The following is a 24075-nucleotide window of genomic DNA, read 5'->3' as shown; positions in this document are numbered from 1 at the left end:
TTCTTTTGTGACCAAAATAATAATTTTAAAAAAACCCAGTGAAATGTGAGAATGAATAATAAAAAATTTATGACTGACTTTTTTTTAAAAAACCTTCGAGAACCTAATATGCAAAAAATAAAAAATTCTTTTACAGAATTTTGCTAGAATATTGAATTTATGTTCCCTATGATGTTTGACAAACTTTTCTAAGAAACTTCGTAAAGGCTGATCAACTGAGATATCTTGCACGCACGCATGCACGCACACACACACACACACACACAAAAATTAAGGGCTGACAAAAGAACAAGGGCTATATAAATAAATGCTTTCATTTGCTTTACGACTCTTTCTACTCTAAGAAGCATAGCACTTAGCTCAGAGTACACCGCTTCCTACAGCAGAAATAGCTTAATGCCAATGATAGTGATTACACACCTCCTGTTCTTTTGTCATTCATTAATTGATATTACACTTTGTATTTGCCTAACACTTTAACTTAAAGCATAAATATATTGAGTTCTAACCACTGGTTATTTGGATCACTATACCTAAGTAAAATCGTATATATACACACATATATATATAATTTTGAAGCAGGCTTGTTTTTCTGTGTGTGGTAATCATTTTTATTGCCTAGTTTCTCAACATTATTTTGTGAGGACGGTTTCTTTTTAAGTATCAATTTTAATTATTGTGATGTTCTCACCAGTCATTGGCCAATGAACAGAGACAAAACGAGAATAATCAAAACCCTACCAACCTAACGAAATGACATTCAGAAACTAGCCAATGAAAATGGTAGCCATGCACCAAAGAAAATATCTTATAGATTTCAGAGGCATGAAACTTGAGTTGCAAAAAAAAAAGAACTCAGTTTAAGTAAACAATATACTCTTTACCATGTATTGAGTACTATCTTTTAATTACAAACTATTATATATATATATATATATATATATATATATATATATATGAAGTAGGGATGACTAGAAGCAAATATATACTGAGTTAATGGTTTAATAAATACCTAAACAGTAATTATTGATAGGAAAGCTTACACAACAGATTAAGCGTGTCGTTACTGTACACATTAGGTGATGAGACAAAAGAGAAAAACAGATTCAGAATTCTACGTTTCCTTAACTTAAATTTAAAGTTATACTAAAGCTTGTATTTTGTTATCCCTTTCTAGCTGCTGATGAAAAAAAAAAATTTAAAAACATCAATATATAGTTTATGCAGTGAGCAGAAAACTTTACAACTTATAAATTTATGAAAATGACTCTAGAAAATATTTATTCGGTAAATAAATAATGTTCCACATTTTCAACTAAATGTTCTATTGACAACAGTCTTTGTTGAGATACTGAGATACTCCTTAAGTAGCTGTGTTATTTGCAGGGGTTTGGTTTTATCAAAAGGGTTTTGTGTTCTCAAACAAAACTGCAAAATAAGATTTTAGCAAAGGCATCATATTGTTGGAGATAAAGTTACTTCATTGTAGGACGTTTTATATGACGAATGACTTAAGACTTACGAAATTCGGCAACCAAATTAAAATGCAAAAATGAAATGATGGAGATGGAAAAAAAAAAAATCAACTTTTAAAACAAAATGATAAAAAAAAAAATAAATAAAACAGCAAAAGGTGGAAATTATTCAAAATAAGTCAATAAATATGATAAATAAATAATAAATAGACAGTTGACATGCTTTCAAGTCAGTAATGAAATGGCTGTGGAAAGACTATAAACTCAATTAGCTTCAAAAGATTTATCAAACATGAGAGGTCTTGTAAGCTGTAAATTTGAAAATCCAATGCTTTTGGCAACAGCCATCAACAAGTCTTAATGCAGTAAGTACAATAATTCCACGGGTTATTTGCTATTCTGCATCAGCTCTGCAACTGCAACAGTCCTATGTTACTAACAGGCTTAATCTCTTCTGTTGTGACAACAAGCCATTCTCTTCGGCACCAGCACCAAGCCATTGTGTTTTGTGGAGCGGCAATAGGCTAGTTTGTTCTGTGCGATTTACATGGCACAGGTGACAGCAGCAAATCAACGGCAACAGCAGCAGCAGCAGCAGTTTAAGAAGGATCAACAAGTTGAAGAGTGTCCTTGGTCGGGGAAGGGATACGGGGAAACGTCTCATACATATAGTGTTCCATGATGAATGCCATCAGAAACAATGTCCAAATCTAAATCAGTCTCATGCATGTGCATCTGATCCAATGAGGCAGTCGCCATAGCAATATCAGGCATCACTTCACTAAGTGCATTCTCTCCACAGGTATTTGGTTCGTTCTAAAGAAAAATATAAGAAAATCAGCAATGAAAATGGAGATTAAATTGAGTCGTGTGAGTGTTTTAGTGGAATACCTACACACATGTGCCCCCATCAATTTTATTTCCTCATAACTTCCAGAAAAATGAATATTTTTTAATGAAATTTTCTATAAATACTCTTCAGACGGTGTACATTCTGATTATATTGGAATTTGTTGTTCTATGGGTGGGAAGAGGAGCTTTGGTAAACTCACACGAGTTGGCTTTCTTTCCTCATAACTTTCAGAAAAATGAGTATTTTTTTATGAAATTTTCTACAAATACTTTTCATAGTAAATTACGATTACATTGAAATTTGATATGAAAAGAAACATAGTAAGCATGCAGACATACACACTGACACACATCACGATTTCTTTCAAAATTTCAAGTTTCATTTGTAGATATATGTGATGTGTGTCAATATGCATGTATATGAGCCCATCAAATTTTTGTTTTTCACACTAAATTCCAATATAATTGTAATCTACACATTCTGAAAGGTATTTATATAAAATTTCATAAAATATTACCCATTTTTCTCAAAGTTATTAATAAACAAAGCCATCTTATGCGAATTTTCCAAAATTCCCCACTTCACATTTCAATATTATCAGAATGTACACCATCTGAAATGTATTTATAGAAACTTTCATTAAAAAAATATCCATTTTCCTGGAAGTTATGAGGCCACAAAGTCAGCAGGGAGCACACATGAGAAGCTCTGCCATTTTATCAACTAGTAAGGAAAAAGTAAAAGAAACTTTAACCCTTTAGTATTTAAACTGGCCATATGAGGCCCAAATATTCTGTTTTATGTTCAAACTGGCCAGATCTGGCTTCTCACTCCTACCCTACAATGTCATTCTTAAAGTAAACAACAACATCACTGAAATCTCAAACCTAAGTGATGATGCATGATTAATTTATCTTTTATCTTTTACTTGTTTCAGTCATTTGACTGTGGCCATGCTGGAGCACTGCCTTGGAGAATTTTAGTTAAACAAATCAATCCCAGGACTTATTTTTTCTTTTGCAAAGCCTGGTACTTGTTCTATAGGCCTCGTTTGCTGAACTGCTATCAGGGATGTAAACACACTAACACCAGTTTTCAAGTGTTGCTGGGGAACAAATAAATATATATATCATCATCATCATATATATATATATATATATATATATATACATACACACACACACATACACACATACATATACACACACATACATATACATATATATATATATATATATATATATATATATATATATACACACACACACACACTATGGTTTAATTTCAGTTTCCGTCTACCCGAGGCTATAATAGAAGACACTTGTTCCAGGTGCCATGCAGTGGGACTGAACCCAGAGTCATGTAGTCAGAAGGCAAAAAACATTATATTTGACAGAGTAATCTGAATGCTAAAGGGTTAAAGCAACAAACAAAAAACAGAAAAGGAATAAAACTCCATAAAATGCAAAGTCAAAACACACTATTTTGCAAGAGAAATGCAATTTGACTACTTCAACATAAAAATCTACAAAAAAACAAATTCTTTTGTAAACTTATCAAAAGAATTTAAACAACAGTTTGTAAAAGAAAATTCTACGATTAATAAAGATGAGAATGTAAACATGTTGTAAACCTTAATGACTTCATCATTGAAGAATGTCTTCATGTAGTGTGTCAAGAACAAGGAAGTCTAGCAGAGTACTTCATTCTCCATATGAAATCATATTGAAAGAAATGTGTTAAAACTTTGTTCATAATTAAACATTGTTTCACTTCACTTATTTTGTTTACATAAGTTAAAACTTAGATAACAATCTTGTGTATAATTTAGAGCAGTCAAGGGCAAACTGTAGCCCACAGGACTCCCTAAGTGCTATGCCTAATGAAAATTTACTTTGAATATTTTCAGTAGTGCAGCCCACCTGATGGTGAGCCAAGTCTCGTGCAACTTGCTGCTTGAAACAAGGCTGTCCGTGCCTGATTTTGTTCAGTAACTTATCCTCTTTTTTTCTTCTTTTATTTATTTCAATCATTGGGACTATGGCCATGCTGTGGCACCACCTTGAAAGGTTTTAGTCAAACAAATTGACCCCAGTACTTATTTGTAAGTCTGGTACTTATTTATATCAATCTCTAAGTTACAAAGACATAAACAAAACAGCACTGGTTGTCAAGAGGTGGCACGAGACAAAAACAAAGACACATACATATTCACATACTTATACACATATACTTACATAGACACACATATACTTCAATACATATGTACTTGCATACATACACACACATGATGGGCTTCTGCATGGTCTTCATCTACCATATTTATCCACAAGGTATTAGTCAGCCGAGGATCATAATAGAAGACACTTGTCGAAGGTTCTGCACAGTGGGATTGAACCCAAAAGCACATAGCTGCAAAGCAAGTTCCCTAACCACACAGCCATACCGCTAAGCATTTTGCCCAGCATGCTAATGTTTCTGCCAGCTCACTGCACTGGTATCTATAAAATTCATTTAAAAACATTGAGAGGCTATGGGGGTCCACCAGAATAGTAATCAAAGGGGTCCATAGTAAAAAATGGTTGAGAACCAGATCTAAACCTTTTACAGGTATTTCTAAACCTCACCAATCCAAGTTTCTCTTGTTAAACTCTGTATAAGCATAAGTTTTCAGGTTTTTTCTTGGATTCATTAGCATTTCATATTGTCACATAAATCTTGATCATTTTACTGATCATTCCTAACCCTATTTTCAACAACCTATACAAGGGACCTTACTCTTTTACTTGTTTCAGTCATTTGACTGCGGCCATGCTGAAGCACCGCCTTTATAGTCAAGCAAATCGACCACAGAGCTTATTCTTTTTAAGCCGAGTACTTATTCTATCGGTCTCTTTTGCCGAACCACTAAGTTACGGGGACGTAAATACACCAGCATCGGTTGTCAAATGATGCCGGGGAGACAAACAGACACACATACATACACACACACACATATATATATATATATATATATATATATATATATATACACACATACATACATATACGACGGGTTTCTTTCAGTTTCCGTCTACCATATCCACTCACAAGGCTTTGGTCGGCCCGAGGCTATATAGTAAAAGACACTTGCCCAAGGTGCCACGCAGTGGGACTGAACCCGGGAGCATGTGGCTGGTAAGCAAGCTACTTACCACACAGCCACTCCTGTTCCTGTGCAAGATTTCAATAATGTCTATTCATAAAACACACAAAGACAATTTTTCACTTTGACATCTCAACAAAAAATACAAACATGGCGTTCCTCAACAAAAGATAGATTGGTATACAAAAGCAGTCAGAATGGAATTTTGAGTGGACGTACTTCAAAATGGCAACAAAAAACATTAACTGAAAAACAATTTGAGTTTCATAGCATTTACCTGCACAGGACTGTAGCACCTGGTGGGAGATGGCAGCGGGGTGGAAGGATTGTGTCGGATATTAGACTGAGTTGTACAATGAGCAACACAATCTAGTTTCGTCACCGGTGGAGAGTTCACTTCTACAGGGCTATAAGGTCGAGCTGGTGGTGGTACAGGTGTACCTGGACTATGCTTGTGCCGGCTTGGTGAAGAGGTGGAAGAAGTATTGACTTGATATTGCCGTTCAACATATAGGGATTCTTCAGGATAGTAATACTGGCTGTTCTGCAAGATTTCAACAGCTGAGTCAGGCAAACCAAATTCTCTCACAACCCGCAATTTTATTTGATATGTCACTGCACGTTTGTCTGTGTACGGGAGGGAATAAGCTTTTTGAATCAGCTTGGTTCTTTGTAATTCCTGCTCACGGTGAAGCATCATGATTAATGTATTCCTATCAGGAACTGTAAAACAAATTCAATTAGATATATATATATATGAAATAATTACAGTATTGAAGCACTTGTCAATCAATTCTGAAGGAGAATAATTATAATGAAAATACTGGAATTTAGCATCAAACCAAATTTGGATTTTCTAAAAGTATCTTTGTTGATTTTAATGGGAAATTTAATAATTGCATTAAAAAATGTAAGAATGCAGATACATATTAACTTTGAAACATAATGGCTTCAAAATTTGGCATAAGACCAGCAATTTCTTTTAGGGGCAAGGGGTAAGGAGTAAGCCAATAACATCGACCCTTGCACTCAACTTATCTTATTGATCCCAAAAGGATGAACTTTCAAGCTAACTTTAGCAGAATTTGAACTCAGAATGTTTGTAAGCATTTTGTTTAACACGCTACCAATTCAGCCAGCTTGCTGCCTTAACTGAGAAAACATAATAATCATATAAATTAGCAGAGATTTTAATTATTAATTCACCTACCAGGTATAGTACCAGCTATGACATCTACGGTGGAGGTTGGTGCCAAATAGGCAACTGAAGGTACAGCATACTGACGGTCTTCAACCATGTAAAGAGTATCGGGAATGGACGACATGTGTATCATACGCACATTTACCAGGTCATTTTCTTGTACTTGTCCTAGCAGCTCTTCAAGCATACTCTAAAATACCAACATAATTTTAATTCAAAAGATTGTCTAAAAATTAACATTTAGAAACAAACAGAAAAATTCAGACATATTCTAATTGGTGTTATCTTTTTTTTTTTTACCCCACTCCAATAAAAAGATATTCTTCAGTGGAATGGTTTGGGCCGTTTGACAGGATTCGATGGGCTCAAGGAATGCATCAGGTTCCAGTGTCTGCTTTGACATTGTTTCTAAGGCTGGATGCTCCTCCTAAAACCAACCACTTTAGAGTGTGTATTGGGTGTTTTATTAATGCTGCCAGCAGTAGTTAGGTCACCATAACTGTGAACCCCAAGGGAGTAACTTTATGTTAGGAAATGAGATGCAGAGACGGGTAAAGTATGAGAGAAAAGGGCCAGAACAGAACAGGTTTCTTGCTGTGGAGGAGTTAGATGACTACTCACAGTTTAGAAGAGAGAGTGGGAGTGATTAGGGGAAGATGGAAAGGGATAAAAATAGTGGTGATAAGGTATCAGGGTGGACCTCTTGCGTAAGAGGTGTGTAGGAATGAGTGAGGCAGTGGAGCCTGGAGCCAGGAGTGAGTAGGGGATGTCTGATGGTGCGGCACCAGCAGAATAATAATGATGATAGAGTAAACAGGGAGATGAGAGAGACAGAGAGGGGGGCAGGGGGGAGAGAGGTGGGGAGGCAGGGAAAGAGAGAGAGAGGAGGGGGAGAGATGACATGTTGTTGGGTAGCTGGCAGGGGTAGGTGAGAAAGAGAGAGAGGCAGATATAATGTATGAAGAAGGTAAGGTCTATGGTGTGGAGGAAAGACACAAGACACAAGTGCAGGTGAGGTTATTTATGAAAGACCAGCAGTCGTTCATGCATACCAGCCTCCCCTCTTCACACCACTGAGGTTATCCAAGGGAAAGGCAAAGGCTGATACAGCTTGGCACCTGTGACATCACAGCTCATTTCTACAGCTGAGTGAACTGGAGCAATGTGAGATAAAGTGTCTTGCTCAAGAACACAACACAAAGCCTGGTCTGGGAATCAAACTCACTACCTCATGATTGGGAGCTCAACGCTCTAACTACTGAGCCATGTGCCATTACTAAACTATTCAAAATATATTTTTCTACTGAAAAACAACTAAAAAATATTGACATTGTTTCTCTTTCTTCACCATATTCACCCTAGAAAATTAAACATAAAACAATTGCAATTATTTAAGTGCAAGAAATAAAAAGTAAATTCTTTAGTTGTGACTTAACATCATTGATAATACAAATGACTAAAGATTAACCTGGTTAAATTATTAAAAGAGAATATTACCTTTGTTTCTTCGTAATATGGAGTAAAGAGTCGAGGCTTGACATACATTCCACTGTTCTTGGCTCTGATCCATGCTCCAACACGGTGGTTACCGCCTTCATCTGCAATCATATGTGATGGAGGTGTACTCACAAGTCCTCGTTTTATTGCACTATTTAGGATTTCACTGTTGTAAGGTATCACATGATCCATTCGTATATGCGGAAGAAGTTCGGCCAATATCTCACGGAGTTCAACATCGTTCAAATCTCGCTTCCGAATACCTTTTTTGCTCACACTGTGAGCTGTATGATTGAGCAGGTTAGGTTCTGAAACAAGAAGTTCTACTTCAGTAGAGAGGAAATGGTAATTTGGCACAAAAAATTTGATTTACTCTTTAGATATTTCACATTATTCCTTGCGAAATGATATCAAGCTAGTACAGAGCACGTTAAGGTGTGGCGAATGGGATGAACTTGAAAATCTAGTAGAAAATTCTCTTGGTAAGAGACAAAGAGGACTGGTTATGATTTTGGAAACAAGAGAGAGCTTGCAGGTTATGAAATGCACAAAGGCATTCTTTGATCAGCAAGTGATATAAAAAGAAGTAATCTTAATTTAATACAAAGACTACATTCTCAATGTCGAAAAGAAAAAAAGGTCTGAGCTGTTAATGGACAAAACTAATAAATGCATCTATTAAATTTACTTCGAGTTGGCTGGAAAGTAGGCTACTATTAATAGAAAGGAGAATAATAATTACTAAAAATTAGAATTAGTAGTAAGTAGTAGTGTATCTAAATAGTCTGGCATATCTGGCTACAAGATGGGTATTATGTTGAAAGTGTTCTGGCACTAATCAAAGTAAGAAAATTGATGATAAAAATAACAAGCACACAAGATCATACACTCCACGAATGTTGCAGTAGAATGACATTACAGCAGAGAGTCTTCTTGTAGATATCTTAACTGAACAGACCATCTGTTCAAAGAAAATACTACTAAAGCAAATAAATTGGTTGTAGAGAGATGTCCCTGAAGATACGTGGGTGGTTGCCAAATAAATACAGTGCACAGGTATGATTAAAAAGCCAAAACAACAACAACAAATGAATAAATATAAAATATGTTATGAAGAAATGCTGTCATGCAAAAAAGGCTGAACAGTCTGTTATTAATTTAGATAGGATACCAAAATAACTGAGTTCAAGCCACTGAATCAAAACAAGGCTGAGGAAAAGTTTAGCAAGATATTAAATCAGTTTCTTGGTTTCCTTAAACCTGGAAGATTTCTTTCAGAGTGTTAAGTACAGTTAGTATAATTCCTGAGTCAGCAACACTTTATTGTAATGGAGTGTAACCAAGTTGCAAATTAATTCAGTGCTGGAAATACTGAATAAGACACAGCTACAATAATAAATCATCCACAATTTATGAGTGATTGATTGATTATACAAAATTGTGACAATGTCAAAGATATCTAATCAAACAGACTGTTTGAAATAAAGGCACTTGGTTCCGCTCTCTTTCAATTTACATTATCATAAAATGGTTTGCTTCAACTAACTGCATTTTAGTATTCTAAAACAACGCCTGTATAGCTGAAAGACTACAAAATTAAGCTAGCACAAGTACAGCTGTATCAGTTATAAATATATTTGTGATGTGAGCATAGATCATCAGACAGATGTAACCTAAGTTTGTTTGGGAAAGTATATTATCTTTCTCTTCTTTCTGTCATTGGACTGCAGCCATACTGGAGCACCACCATGAAGAGCTTAGTTAAACAGATCAACTCCAGTACTTATTCTATTGGCCTCTTTTGCCAAACTGCTAAGTTACAGAGCCATAAACAAACCAACACCAGTTGTCAAGCAGAGGTGGAACAAACACAATAGCACAATCTCATACAGTAATACCTCACTTTGCAAGGAGCCCCTTTACGAGATCCCAGGTTTACAAGTTTTATTTTAAAATAAATATAAAGATCCAAATTTTGAATGAAGTGCAAAAGTTTCTACCACCACAACAAATGCTTCGGTGTGTTACCAAGAAATTTATAGAGAGTGAAAAAAGGCTTTATTCTAAGCAAACAACTTTAGACTTGTTTTTTAAAAAGAAATCTGCAAGTCCATCTACAAGTTCTTGTGAATTGGTGATCACATCTACAAGTGATGGTGTGTGCGAGTCTAGTGTGAGTGAAAGTGACTCAGAAAATGATTATAATAATAATAATATTTTTTATTATAAATGATCTTGACATTCTTTTTACTTTACATAAAGTATTCTTTACATTCTACTGGTGTTTTATTGCCATTTATTTACGAGTGTTATAAATTTTACAGGGTAGAATACTTTTCTGGGAACAAATTATGATTTATAACATTGCTACTATGGGAAATTATTGCTTTGCTTTATGAGGTTTTGCTTTACGAGTTGTCTCTGGGAACAAGTTAACTCATATATCAAAGCATTACTTTGTATGTATGTATGTATGTGTGTGTGTGTGTGTGTGTGTGTGTGTGTGTGTGTGTGTGTGTGTGTGTGTGTGTGTGTGTGTATATATATATATATATATATATACATACATATATAAAATTCACTGTGTGTGCATGTTTCCTCTATGTACGGCCAAACGGTTGGATCAATCTGTATCAAGTTTGGCATGAAGGTCTTTCAGTGATATATTGTTTCTCTTTTATTTTCACTTTTGATAAGACTATAATATTGTTTCACTTTTATCTATAAAATTCACTGTATGTGTGTGTTTCCTCTATGCACGGTCAAACCGCTGGATCAATCTGTACTAAATTTGGCATGAAGATTTTTCATTAATCAGGGATGGTTCTAGTATTATATAAAATGGGCTTCCACTTGATATCCACCAACCAAATTCACTCACAAGGAATTGAGCAGCCTGAGGCAATAGCAGAAGACCCTCGCCCAAAATGCTGTACAATAAGACTGAACCTAAAGCCATAGAGATGCAAAGTAAGCTTCTTAACCACACAGCCATGCCTATTATTTATATCATTACTAATTACTATTTATATTAATCCTTGGTCGTCTACTGGTAATACACAAGGTTTCCTTCAATTAAAAACATTCACGTATAGGAGAGCATTTAAAAAGACATTTGGAGAGTATGAAGTCTATCTGGCTGATGTGTTCCCATAAATGGCAGGTGACCAGATGGTTGACCAGTTTCCTGGAGTTAGTGTTGCAAATACTGAAATCATTTTCATTATAGAACTCCATGATGACCCTTGAACTCTAAATTCAGTGCATTATATAATAATAATAATTATATTCTAATTGCAACTATTTGAAGATGTTTTTTCAATCGACACTGTAACAACACACACACACAATTCTAATGCTAAATATGATGAAAGTAAAACACTATTATTATTGGAAGCCCACTTACCTCGTTCCTCCACTCTTTTCACAAGCTGGTGTTCCCCCCATTTTAATACAGCATTCAGAACATCTAATTCGCCAGCCTGAAATACAATATAAAAACCAGCATATAGTATAAAAGTAAATTACCAAATGCGTTATACATACAAAAGTGAACCGTGATATAGCAAGGGATTACTGTATACATTTCACTATGAAAGATATTGAAAAATATAGCTTTGAACTTCCCAAGAACACATCCAAAATATCAAACTGTATAGACCTTGTCAACCAATGCAACCAAAGACAATGTATAAAAGATATCTTTGTCTGCCCCACATTATCATCATCATCGTTTTAATGTCTACTTTTCTATGCTTGTATGGGGGGGTCAGATGGAGGAGTTTACTGAGGCAGATTTTTTCTACAGCTGGATTACCCTGCCTGTCAACCTTCACTTACTTCCAAGCAAGGTAATATTCCCCCCATTGCCAAACATGCTTTTGCAGAATATTGGAAATGAATGACATTGCTTACACACACACACACACACGAGCTTCTTCTAGGTTCCATCTACCATATTCACTCACAAGCCCCAAGACTATAGTTGAACACTTGACCAAGATGGTGCACAGTGGAGCTAAACTCAAAACCACACAGCTTCACCTATGTATATGAATGTGTGTGTATGCAGAGAGAGAGAGACAGACAGACAGACAGACAGACAGACAGAGAGCTTACAGATTTTCTGCTTTATATGCATTACAGGCTTAGGTTTTTTTTGTCTCCTTCCAATTGTACAAAACCCGACACAAATCAGATTCCTGCAGTCGCTCACAATAACAAGGCAGCAGTAAAAGGAAAATCTCCTATGGTTTCTGGATTGGTCGAAGGTTTGATAAATCCTTACAAATGTAATAAAAACTCATCTCAGTTGTTAATGTAGAAATGAAAGTGCCACAACACCACTTTAACAATTAGACTATTTATATTAAAACTATTATTTCAACATAAAATTAAAGCAAAAACAAAAGAAAAAAGAAAAGAAACATTAATGAATTATTTATGAAAGTTATGCAAATATTTTAACTGTGGTATTTTGAATTTACTTAGCTATGTCAGCAGACAGAACAAAACAATACAGACGGAGAGTTATTGAATAAAAAGCAAACGGGTGCTACTAGATATGAAAGGAATACAAAATTTTAGCAAACTTATTTTAGTACATACATATACATATATACATATACATATATATATATATATATATATATATATATATATATATATATTGCATTTTATTCTCATGAGAAATAATGCTAACAATAAAATTTTACATGAATAGCTAGTTATTCAACCCACTAAGTGAGTAGGAAAATTAAACTATGCAATCAGCCCCCCCCCCACACACACACACACCTCCATATTTTCTTGTCAATTTGATTATTCTCAGTCATTAATGATGATGATGATGGCAATGATGATGATGACAACAATAGTGATAATTGGAATATTTAAAATTAATAGTCCTATACAATCTTGCAAAACCCCCCAGCTACTCACCTTGTGCCTTGGGGGGGGGGGCATCTGGATACCCCACCTCTAATATTTATCTCTTTGCAGTTCCAAAGGATCATTTTTCCTCTCTCACTCTTCTAAATGTGAGCAGTCATCTACCTCTTATACAAGAACCTGCTCTGCTCCTCTCAAGCGTGCGTGGATAACTTTAACTGATTTTGTATAATCTACTATTTGTTTAAAAAGAAAAATCTAAAAAACTGACATTAACTATAAAATGTTCACGGAATTAAGGTTCAAACTCGATGTCATCTCCCTAACATGTATTGTTAAAGGGAAGAGCTGCATTTGAAGTCCAATGCCAGCTTTCACATGGTTTCTATGGCTGGATGCCCTTCCTAATGCCAGCCACTTAGAGTAGACTAGGTGCTCTGCATTTAAATTGATGTAATGGTTGCATTGTGCAATTAAATGGAGTCGCTTGAAACGATTGTACTGCATCACCTCTGGATATCCTGTTGCTTATTTTGATTTTAATCACCTTATTTTGAAACTATGGATAATACCATACTAAATTCTGGTGCCTCAACTTAAGTACTTAATTCATCTGAATCTCTCTCTACAAATATCATCATCATTGTTTAGCGTCCACTTTCCATGCTAGCATATATATATATATATATAGGTCATATACTTTTAAATGGAAACATTTAACAATTTAACTTTACTCATTACAACTGAATGTTTTTAAAGCTTGATTGCAGTCTGCAGGAAAGGACATTTGTAATCAAAGAAATAAGGTAGGATACATTTAATAGCCTTGGTCTAAAGTATAGAGGTAACAATGCCAGATAGAATTATCACAGTTCTTCCTAGCATGCCTCATGGAAAATTTCTCTAACAAAAGAGACACAACTATTTAAGTTAGCTACTGTGAATACTGACAATGGAATGGAGACTTTTGACTTCAGAATATTGAAAGGATAGAAATAGAATAAAAATTATCAAAATAAAAACTCAAATCTAACAGAATATTGATAGACATCATCATCGTTTAACATACGCTTTATTGAAGCAAATTTGTTTATGACCAGATACTCTTCCTGCTGCCAACCCTCACCTCCCTCAAAGCAAGGTAATATTTCCCTATAGCCAGACATGTTTTTCATGGAAAACTGGAAACAACCTCGCTTGTTTGACAATGATGCTCATTTACAGCCATCACATGATATCTAGACTAGGGTACACACAAACACACACACAATGGGCTTTCATGCAGTTTCCGTCTACCAAATCCACTCACAAGGCTTTGGTCGGCCTGGGGACTAAGGTGGTGCTGTGCAGTGAGATTGAGCCCAAAGACCACATGGTTGGGAAGCCAGATTATTAACCACAGAGCAATGCTTGTGCCCATATGAGTTTGCAAAATAAATGCAGAAAATTAAATAAGCAAAATTCAGAAGTAATGTATGCATTTCTAAACACATACAAATATCTCAAACTGAATGTGAATAATACAAGCAAGGTATACAAAACTGTATGAAAGCATACAAGTATTTCCAGATAAGTGAATACGAGACATTTTAATGAGGTGAATGACATTTCAAACTGTATTTATTCATTTATCAACTGAATAATATGAATATATGAAGTATGCACACTAAATGTTATTCAAAATTAAGTCTTTGCATGTAAAACACTCCACTGAGTCAAGTTAAGAGACTAAATAGCCATTATGTGCTGAAGGGGGGGGGGGATATTCCTTACAATGCAAAAACTTTATTTTTGTCAAGAGATGTTAATATTTTGTTGTAAAAATAGTTTTCATTAAAGTTACTGGATCAATAACAAAGTAACTGAAATGTAGAAAAGATAAAGAAAGTGTCCGGGGGAAACAATATATTTTTCAGAATGTAGATTAGTAATAGACAAAGAAAGATTAATGTAGAAATATAGAAATAGACACAGATAGTTCACAAGGAGGAAATGTTTATACAGAAATGAAGAAAGCAGGTCTTCAAGTGCAGTGAGTAGAAAATAGGTCGGAAGGAAGGGAAAATTAATGTAGAAGTTGTGAATGGTATGGATTTAATAGTGAACAGAGCTCCTTTTACACAGAATGCCAGGAAGTTGGTTTCTTTAACATTGTGTGTGTGTGTGCATGTAGTTGCATGTGTGAGTTTTAGATTTTTAACTTTAAAAAACATTAACAATGAAATTTTTTTTTAAAGGTATAAAAGAAAAGCATTTAAGTTAATAAAACAATAAAACCTTACAAAATTGTAAAGGAAGCAGTTTAAAAATATTGTTTTAAAACTCAAACTCAGTCAAGATTTGTGCTTGAAGAGCAAGTTATTTCTCCACCACCACTACCACCACTACCACCACCATGCACCCCTGCTCCATTACCCCCTAATTTGACAGCAACAAGCAGATGAGAGATACATTACTCTTCAGAGAGGACATCAGTCTCTCTCACCCCCTTTTCTCATTCTTTATCAAAAGACAGCACTCAAAAACATGAATCCAATTATTATATCAAGTGCCCAGTCAGTCGGTTCACGGTTCACGATGTGACATCTAGGTCACTCCCTGGTTTTCTAGCTAATCTGATTATTTATTCTGGTGATGTGTGATGAATGAGGGGGTTAAGATGGATCCTCACTCACAGAGTTGTAGAACTTCAGACTTGTGATCATTGTTTTTAATGTCCATTTTTCTATGCTCACATAAGTCAGAGAGAATTTGTTGAGGTGAATCTTCTACAACTGAAATGCTCTTGCTGTCACCAACCTTCACCTGTTTCCAAGTGAGGTAATATTTTTCTATGACCAGGAATGTTGACACAGAAGATTGGAAACAAAAGACACCACCTGTATGATTGTGACCCTCGTTGACAACTACCACTACACACACACACACACACACACACACACATACATACAACATACTTTTTTTCAGTTTCCATCTACCAAATCCATTCACAAGGCATTGGTTAGCCTAGGGCTATAGTAAAAGACACTTGCCCAAGGTTCCATACAGAAAGATCGAGCCCAAACCATGTGGTTAGGAAACAAATTTCTTACCACTTAGCCAAGGCTGTACTCATAAAATATCAATTGCCACAACCTTATCTCAATAAACAACCCAACTTGCTTTTCAAACAACAGAGAATATTTCAGATGAGAAATATAAAAATCAATCAATGAGAGATTTTAATTCACATTAATAAAATTTATCTAAAAGTTTCACAAAAATAGACAATGGATTGCCAAAATTAGAAGAACACTAAACTAACAGAATAAAGAACGTGTGTTCTCAGAATTGTTGAGCAGTGTGAGAGCTAATTAACAGTCGATATTATTTTGCTTTCCTTTCCAAACATAATGAAAAAAAAAACAGTAGAAATTAAAACCAATAGGAATCATCATCATTTGATGTCTGCTTTTCATGCTGGCATGGGTTGGAAAGTCTGACAAGCTTTGGTGAGCTGCAAGTTTATGTTGATCTCCAACATCAGCCTTAGCATGGTTCCTATGGCTGGATGCTCTTCCTAATGGCAACCACTTCACTAAAACCCTGGGCCAGCCAAAGCCTTGTGAGTGGATGTGATAGACAAAACTTGAAAGACACCTGTCATGTGTGTGTGTGTGTGTATGTATGTGTCCTTGTGTACGCATGATGTTCATAAATGAGCATCATTGTCATACAGGTGATGCTGTTCATTTCCAGTCTTCCATGAAAAAAATATCTACCTATGGGAGAATACTATCTTGTTTTGAAACAGCTGATGGTTGGTGACAGGAAAGGCATCTGCCTCACCAAATTCGATCTGACCCATGCATACATGGAAAAGTGGAAATTCAATTATGATGATGATGATGATGATATGTGTGTTCATCATATACCATTTTAGTGTTATCAGTATTGTAATTTTCATGTAATTCTTTTTAACAAAATAAATAAAAGATAACAAAATGTAGAAAAAGGAAAAAATTATTTTTCTGTTTTTTCATTAATATCCAATTAGTTATAGTTAGTAATATAAAACTGTTATCAACTTAAAATATCTTCAGCTCATTTGCTAGACTCAATCTGGATGATGTAACACCAGCTCATTAACAAAGCCCCTTATCAGTGAAAGTAATTTATTTTGAAACCAGCACACAGATGGTAGAGTCTCTAAATGTTACTGCAGCCGTTTATAATTGATTATAAATTGAAAGGAAAATGCACATTAATTTATCTTCTACTCGTTTCAGTCATTAGACTGCTGCCATGTCGAGGTAATGCATTGGAAGGTTTTACTTGAACAAATCAACTGCAGGGCTTATTCTATCAGGCTCTTCTGCCAAACTGCTAAGTAATGGGGATGTAAACAACCAACACCAGTTGTCAAGCGGTAGGGAGTCAATACAAACAGAAAAACACACACACACATATATATATATGACAAACTTCAACTGGAATGGCTGTGTGGTAAGTAGCTTGCTTACCAACCACATGGTTCTGGGTTCAGTCCCACTGCGTGGCATCTTGGGCAAGTGTCTTCTACTATAGCCTCGGGCCGACCAAAGACAGTGTATGCAATGGAAGGCCATATGTGTTTCAGTAAGTCTCTGCACTATCACACATGGCTCTAGTAACACAGGAATCGGTGGCTGAAAATTTCCATGATCACATAACCTCTAACATTTAACCTCCTTATTACCCAGATCTCAATCCATTGGACTACTACATGTGGAGCATTGTTGAGAGAGAGGTCAATGAGCATGCCCATAATGCCAAAGACACTTTGAAAGTTGACATAGTCAGAGTAATGTCCAAAATGAATGAGGACCACTTGATTCAAGCATGTAAATGATTTAGATCTCATATAGAAGCAGTTGTTGAAGCTGAAGGTGGCTTTAGTGAATAACATTATAGAAAAGAAGGTTTATTTTTATCGTCATAGCATTTTTTGATAAATAAAGTAATTATCTGTTATTATATATCTGTTTTTTTTATAAACATAAATTTGTCCTCAAATATCTTACGCACCCTGTATATGACAGAAAAACCAGGAAACCTACCTTATGCTTCTTACAGAGTATTTTGGATTAACCATGACCATATGACATCAAACATCATATAAATAATTAACACTTCATCTATCAAACCCATTTTACATCATATTTTCTTTTGTACTATTGGCCTAATTATGCACTTTTTTTAACCAGATATCTGTTTTAGCTCACAATATAAACTATGACAGATTTACAGCATGGGTGTCAACAGTGACATCCCACAGTTCAGAGCAAATATTATATTCATTCTGAACTGCAGGTGTTGCAGGTGGTAGACAAGGTAAGCAAAGTGTTGAAGTCCAAACAAAACCAATATTTCTAGACAGAGAGAAAAAAAATATCAAAAGATGCAGTAACAAAATATGTAATTAATTATAACTTGAAATAAAATACAGAAAACAGCTTTACCTGTAAGAAGTCAGAGCAAATGGCAGCAATGAGATAATCTTTTCCCATTTCACAGAAAATTGGAGAGTGTAGCAACTGAAGAAATTCTTCTCGTAAAAAATGTAAAGCTTGCCGATGGACCCATTGAGACCCATGGGGTTCAGAACTCCATGTCAAAATAGAACTTAAATTTTCTACAGCAATACTTTCTACAATTATATCTTCACAACCTGAAAATAGAAACAGAGAGTTATAAACTGATGAAACTGATATCCAGTCGAGGCAAAACAGCAATATGTATATACTGGCAAAAGGCCACACATTTATAGAGGGAGGCATTTAATTGATTGAATTAACTCCAGTTTATGACTGGTATGTGTTTTATTTACTCAGACCACAGAGGCTCAAACTAAATACTGCAAGGCATTTTATTATTTCTTCCAACCTATTGTCCTAGATACATGTATTGTCTCACTGGTTTCAATTATTAGATGGCAGCCATGCAGGTGAACCCCCTTCAACATATTCAACAAGTTTCACCTCATGTGAGACAAACTATGATTGGGAACTGGCTCTAAAAAGGTACGTGGTGTATGTACATGAAGAGTTCAAGATTACGTGTGTCACTTTCTTTCAACTTGACTACTGCTAACCACTGACCAAACGGCATCTTTTATTGAAATTCATATCAAATGTACATTATATACAACATCTGCATGAAGCCAAATACTTCTACAGAGCTTGTTGAATGACTACTTGACCATCTGCATATCACAATACCATCTCATGTAACAGATGGCACGCAACCTCAAATTCCATATTGTTTCTCAAATAGCAACCATTTAACGTGGGACACGAGAAAAACAACAACGGAAATTGTTTTATATAAAGATGATCAAAGTTTGCAATAAATTAGTTGAGTGAATAAGGATTTTGATCCACTGCACTTTGTTCTCATGTTCCCAAAAGAAAAGGATGGTCAGGGCATGATGTTTATAGATGTAAGTGGTTGCAAAAAATATGCAGGTGAACTATTATGTATACAGGATGATGCCTTAGGTCAATGACTTCAAAATAATTCTGTTGGGAGAAAAATTCCATTGCTGATAGCTATTATAAAGTTGAATGAAGGCTTTGATGGGTGTGAAATAATTAACAGACATTTAAGTATTTGTTTTGCAAGATTCTTCACATGAAATCCATGTGTTGAAACAGATATTGTTTATATGTGAGGATGGTCGTTTTGCCAATAAACACATGCACTATTTATAGTTCTTTCATAACAGAGAGGACAAAACCAGAGAGACAAGGAGACATGAGGAACAGAAAGTCATTGAAGAAGTCACACAGAATGTGTTATGCAAGAAATCTGACAAATAAACTAATAATAATGATAATAATAAAGCTAAAGTGAAGATCAAATGAATAATAATCATCATCATCATCATTGTTTAATGTCTGTTTTCCATGCTGGCATGGGTTGGACGGTTTGACTGGGGACTGGCAAGCCAGGGGGCTGCACCAGGCTCCAATCTGATCTGGCAAGTTTCTACAGCTGGATGCCCTTCCTAACGCCAACCACTCATTATGAAGAAACATATCACTGTGCCAAGAACTGAACTGAGACCTTCTAACAATTCACTCTCACAGGATTACAGCTTCCATTTCAAGCGGCATTCACAATGATATAAATTTCAATGTCAATTATTGAAAATAAAACTGTTTTTCCCAACTGATCTATTTGTGCATAATTCTCTGTTGAGAATTACACAGGTTGCTGCAGGGATCTTTTATCTTTTACTTGTTTCAGTCATTGGACTGCAGCCATGCTGGGCACCACCTTCAAGGGATTTAGTCAAACAAAACTAAACCCCAGTATTTTTTTTTAAGCACGGTGCTTATTTTATCAGTCTCTTTGCTGAACTGCTAATGTTATGATGATGCATACAAACTACCAACTGTTGTCAAGTGGTGGAGGGGACAACACACACACACACACACAGTAGGCTTCCACAGCGGTTCCATCTACCAATTTCACTCACAAAGCACAGATTGGCTTTGGGCTATAGAAGACACATGCCCAAGGTGCTGCACACAAGGTGCTGGGACTGAACTTGAAATCACATGGTTGCAAAAATGAGCCTAACAGTGGCAACAACTGCTGAATAAAGCACAAGCAGGCAAACTCATCGTTACTCTAATTACTATATTTCATAAACAGTCTTCCGCCTATACAAGATTCCAGTTCCTTAAGATATTTGCCTCTTACTAAATACATAGAAAGGTCAAACGTAAATGTTAAACTCTTCAAATTGCCATTTTCTAATAAGTTATTATAGAAACCTTTAGCCTCAGATTTCAGAATAGAGAAAACAAATTATATAACACTAGAGCAAGGAACAGTCACAGCTTGGAAAAATAAATTCTTGATTCTGTCTTTCAAATCTTAAACTAAAATGTTACACTTGAGTGTGTGTATTATGAAATGGAATCTTAATCACCATGGATAGAAAATTGTAAGGGGCGAAAGTAAATATATTATTAAAGTACAGCTGAAGAGGAAGCCATTGTCACTTGTTAATTTTATACATCACCCCTACACGGTGCAGCAAACAATTCAAATATTTTACTTCTGAAATTAGGGCGTCTAACAAAACAAACAAATGAATAATTCTGTTTATCAATGACAGTGTACTTATATACATAACATCATCATTTAATGTCTGTTTTCTATGCTGGAATGGATTGGGTCATTTAACAGGAACTGGTGAGCCTGAAGATTGTACCAAATCCCAATGTCTGCTTTGGCATGGCTTCTACAGCTGGATGCCCTTCCTAATGCCACTTAACAGAGTATACTGGGTGCTTTTTGTGTGACACCTGCAAGGGTCCACATAACTTGCAAAGCAAGACTCCTCGACTAAGGGAGTGGGGAGTGTTGTACTGAGGGAGGTGGCTTTATGCCAGGTGTTGAGAGGCTTAAGTTACGATAGAAGGACGGAAACAGGTGTTTTGCTGCAGGGAGGTGTATGGCTACCCCAGTTGGAAAACAGAGACAAAGAGAAAGAGAGAGAGAGAGAGAGAGACAGAGAGACAGAGAGAAGTTGGTGGTGAAGATGTAAGAAGTGGTGCAGAGGAATGGACAAGGGGAGTGAGGGGGTAAGTTTGCAAGAATGCAAAAGGAAAGTGGGAGATAAAGGGGAGGGGAATGTAGTGAGTGGTAAATATGGGTGAAGGGTGGGGGAGGGGGGCTAAGAAGAGGAGTTGTGTGAGAGGGATTTGTCAGGAACATAGACATAAATAAGAAGCCTTTAGGGCCTCATTCTGCTTAGATGAAAATATAGAAAATAAATAAACCAGCTCTATGTACAAACCTAGTTGTCATGTTGAAACAAATCTGAGAACAAATGTACTTGAAAAAGGACTTTCACCGTCACAACAATAAACACAAATGCGAAATTATTAAGGAAACTCACAAATTAAAATTTTTACTGAAATATTTTTATGATTTATCTCCCTTTAAAATGTTGATATAAATTTAATTTGTCGAAATATTTTCGTTGCTTTGAGACCCCGACCTGTTCACTGATAAAATTCTGTGCGACGAAAATATTTTGGCAAATTAAATTTAAATGTTGAAGTGAACCTAACGGTTTTTGTGTCTTTTTAAATGGCTTATAAACACCTCCCATGCTACAATTGTTTAAAGAGAACAGTCCCTCAGAAATTCTATGTTGGTGTCCACTATGCTGGAAGACCACTGGGGGAGTGGGGCACCCCTTAGCTTTTGTCAAAGTAGGTTTCTAGAACTTGCTTCAAACCCAGGCTACATCTGCTCCTATAATCGGCAGTGAATCCTCTGCAATGGTCAATAATCAACAGCAAGATGAGCTGCTACAGATCACCCTATCACAAATTGTGTGTGCACGTGAACGTGGACCACATACATGTGAACTTGTGTTCCCAGTGAAACTTCAAAAGTGAACTTGTTGGTTGGAAATGGCTCAACTCACCCTGGGTAAATGTAGCCACAAGTGCAGATACAAATACTACAATATAAAGGGATTCGTTAATTTAGTCATGCAGTTGGTATAACCTTTTAATTAAGAATTATAGCACTATCTATCTGAGCAATTCTAAAATATCTCAATCTGAGTAAATGTCCTAAAAACAAATATGTGAATGTTCAGAATTAAGATAAAAATAGATAATGAAATAGTAATAATAATAAAACAAAAAAATGGTTTGTCAAGAGATTAAATATTTTCTGATAAGTAGTCAATATTTTTATCAATAAAAAGTAAAAAAGAAGCAACAATGATGCTGAAAAAGTAGTAAATGTTCAGTAATGGCTACTGTTATTGGCTACTTTGTTGAAAAACTGTAGTTGTAGTTCAACTTTTACTCTGATGGTTGAAGAGAAAAGGAAGCTGATAGCAAGATAGAAGAGGTTAGTAATGATTCAGATCAAGCCAAATCGGTACTTGTTAATCTATTTCCAGTGGGAAATAATATATTATTATTATTAGTTTTTTTTTTTTTAGATATTTTTTATTTATTTATTGTTTTGAAATGCTCCAAAATAATAGAAAAGATCAATAGAAGGGCAAATTTTATGAGCTAATTACATTTTCACAAATGAAAGAAATCTACCAACACTGTTACTAATACTACAAAACAACATTTTAACGGACAGAATTGTAAAACAGAAAAATAACTGTGCCTTACAAAATTCTTTTTCCATCAATTTATAATCAATACTAGTTATTGGTTAGGCTGCACTCTAAGCTTACGGATGGATGATTGTTGCAAGACAGGAACCCACAAACCATGTTCAAACAACACTTCTTCTGTTAAATCTATTTATTGATGAACCTGATAAAGTGGTTCACAATGAAAGCTAATAAACTGTATTCAGGCAGAGATAGCTAGTTAGTCACAAATGAGAATGTCTAGTGTGGAACAGAGTCAGGCTGCAATAATCTCATATCCTAACTTCTTTACCGAGTAAGTGGCAGTCCATCGGTTACAGCAACAAGGGTTCCAGTCGATCTGACCATGAAATTAATGTGCAAGTGGCTGAGCACTCCACAGACATGTGTACCCTTAATATAATACTCAAGGAGATTTAGTGTGACACTGAATGTAGCTAGCCTGGTCCTTTGAAATTACAGGTACAACTCATTTTTGCCAGCCAAGTGGACTGGAGGAATGTGAAATAAAGTGTCTTGCTCAAGGTCATAACATGCTGCCAGGAACTGAACTCATGACCTTACAATTGTAAGCCAGATATCCTAACCACTAAGCCATGCACCTTCTCTTTTACTGGATAAGGAATCTCACAAAATACAGAAAGACAGAAAATTCCTATTATTAATTCTAGATAGAAAAACAATATTAAAATCTGACAAAAAGTTAAATAAATAACCATCCTAAACAAGAACTGAGATTAAAAATTTAAATTTCCTATCAACACCATTTAATACCTCTATTTCCATGCTTGCATGAGTAAGATGGAATTTGTTGAGGTAGGGTTTTCTATGGCTGGATGCCCT

The 24075-nt window shown here is 35.4% G+C and overlaps 1 protein-coding gene across 9 annotated transcripts in view; it reads right to left on the bottom strand.

Moving 5' to 3' along the window:
• Window positions 1-1582: 1582 nt before the first annotated feature.
• LOC106877185 (BTB/POZ domain-containing protein 7) overlaps window positions 1583-24075 on the bottom strand; it is a 65365-nt gene continuing 42872 nt past the window's right edge. For 5 of the 9 annotated variants that reach the window (XM_089359261.1, XM_089359264.1, XM_089359262.1 and 2 more), the window contains 6 exons: window positions 18542-18750; window positions 11578-11653; window positions 8172-8494; window positions 6684-6864; window positions 5751-6196; window positions 1583-2291 (listed from right to left, as the gene is read on the bottom strand). In XM_089359261.1, the coding sequence (XP_089215387.1) occupies window positions 2136-2291; window positions 5751-6196; window positions 6684-6864; window positions 8172-8494; window positions 11578-11653; window positions 18542-18750 (1391 nt within the window). In that variant the 3' untranslated portion in view covers window positions 1583-2135. Of the gene's footprint in view, window positions 2292-3957; window positions 4037-5750; window positions 6197-6683; window positions 6865-8171; window positions 8495-11577; window positions 11654-18541; window positions 18751-24075 lie in introns of those variants that run through there. The other 4 variants (XM_089359266.1, XM_089359267.1, XM_089359268.1 and 1 more) reach the window with 4 other exon arrangements.

Source organism: Octopus bimaculoides, chromosome 11 (genome assembly GCF_046866305.1).
Source record: "Octopus bimaculoides isolate indiv1 chromosome 11, ASM4686630v1, whole genome shotgun sequence".
In the NCBI taxonomy this organism is placed as follows: domain Eukaryota; kingdom Metazoa; phylum Mollusca; class Cephalopoda; order Octopoda; family Octopodidae; genus Octopus; species Octopus bimaculoides.
This window is presented reverse-complemented; position numbering and strand designations above follow the sequence as displayed.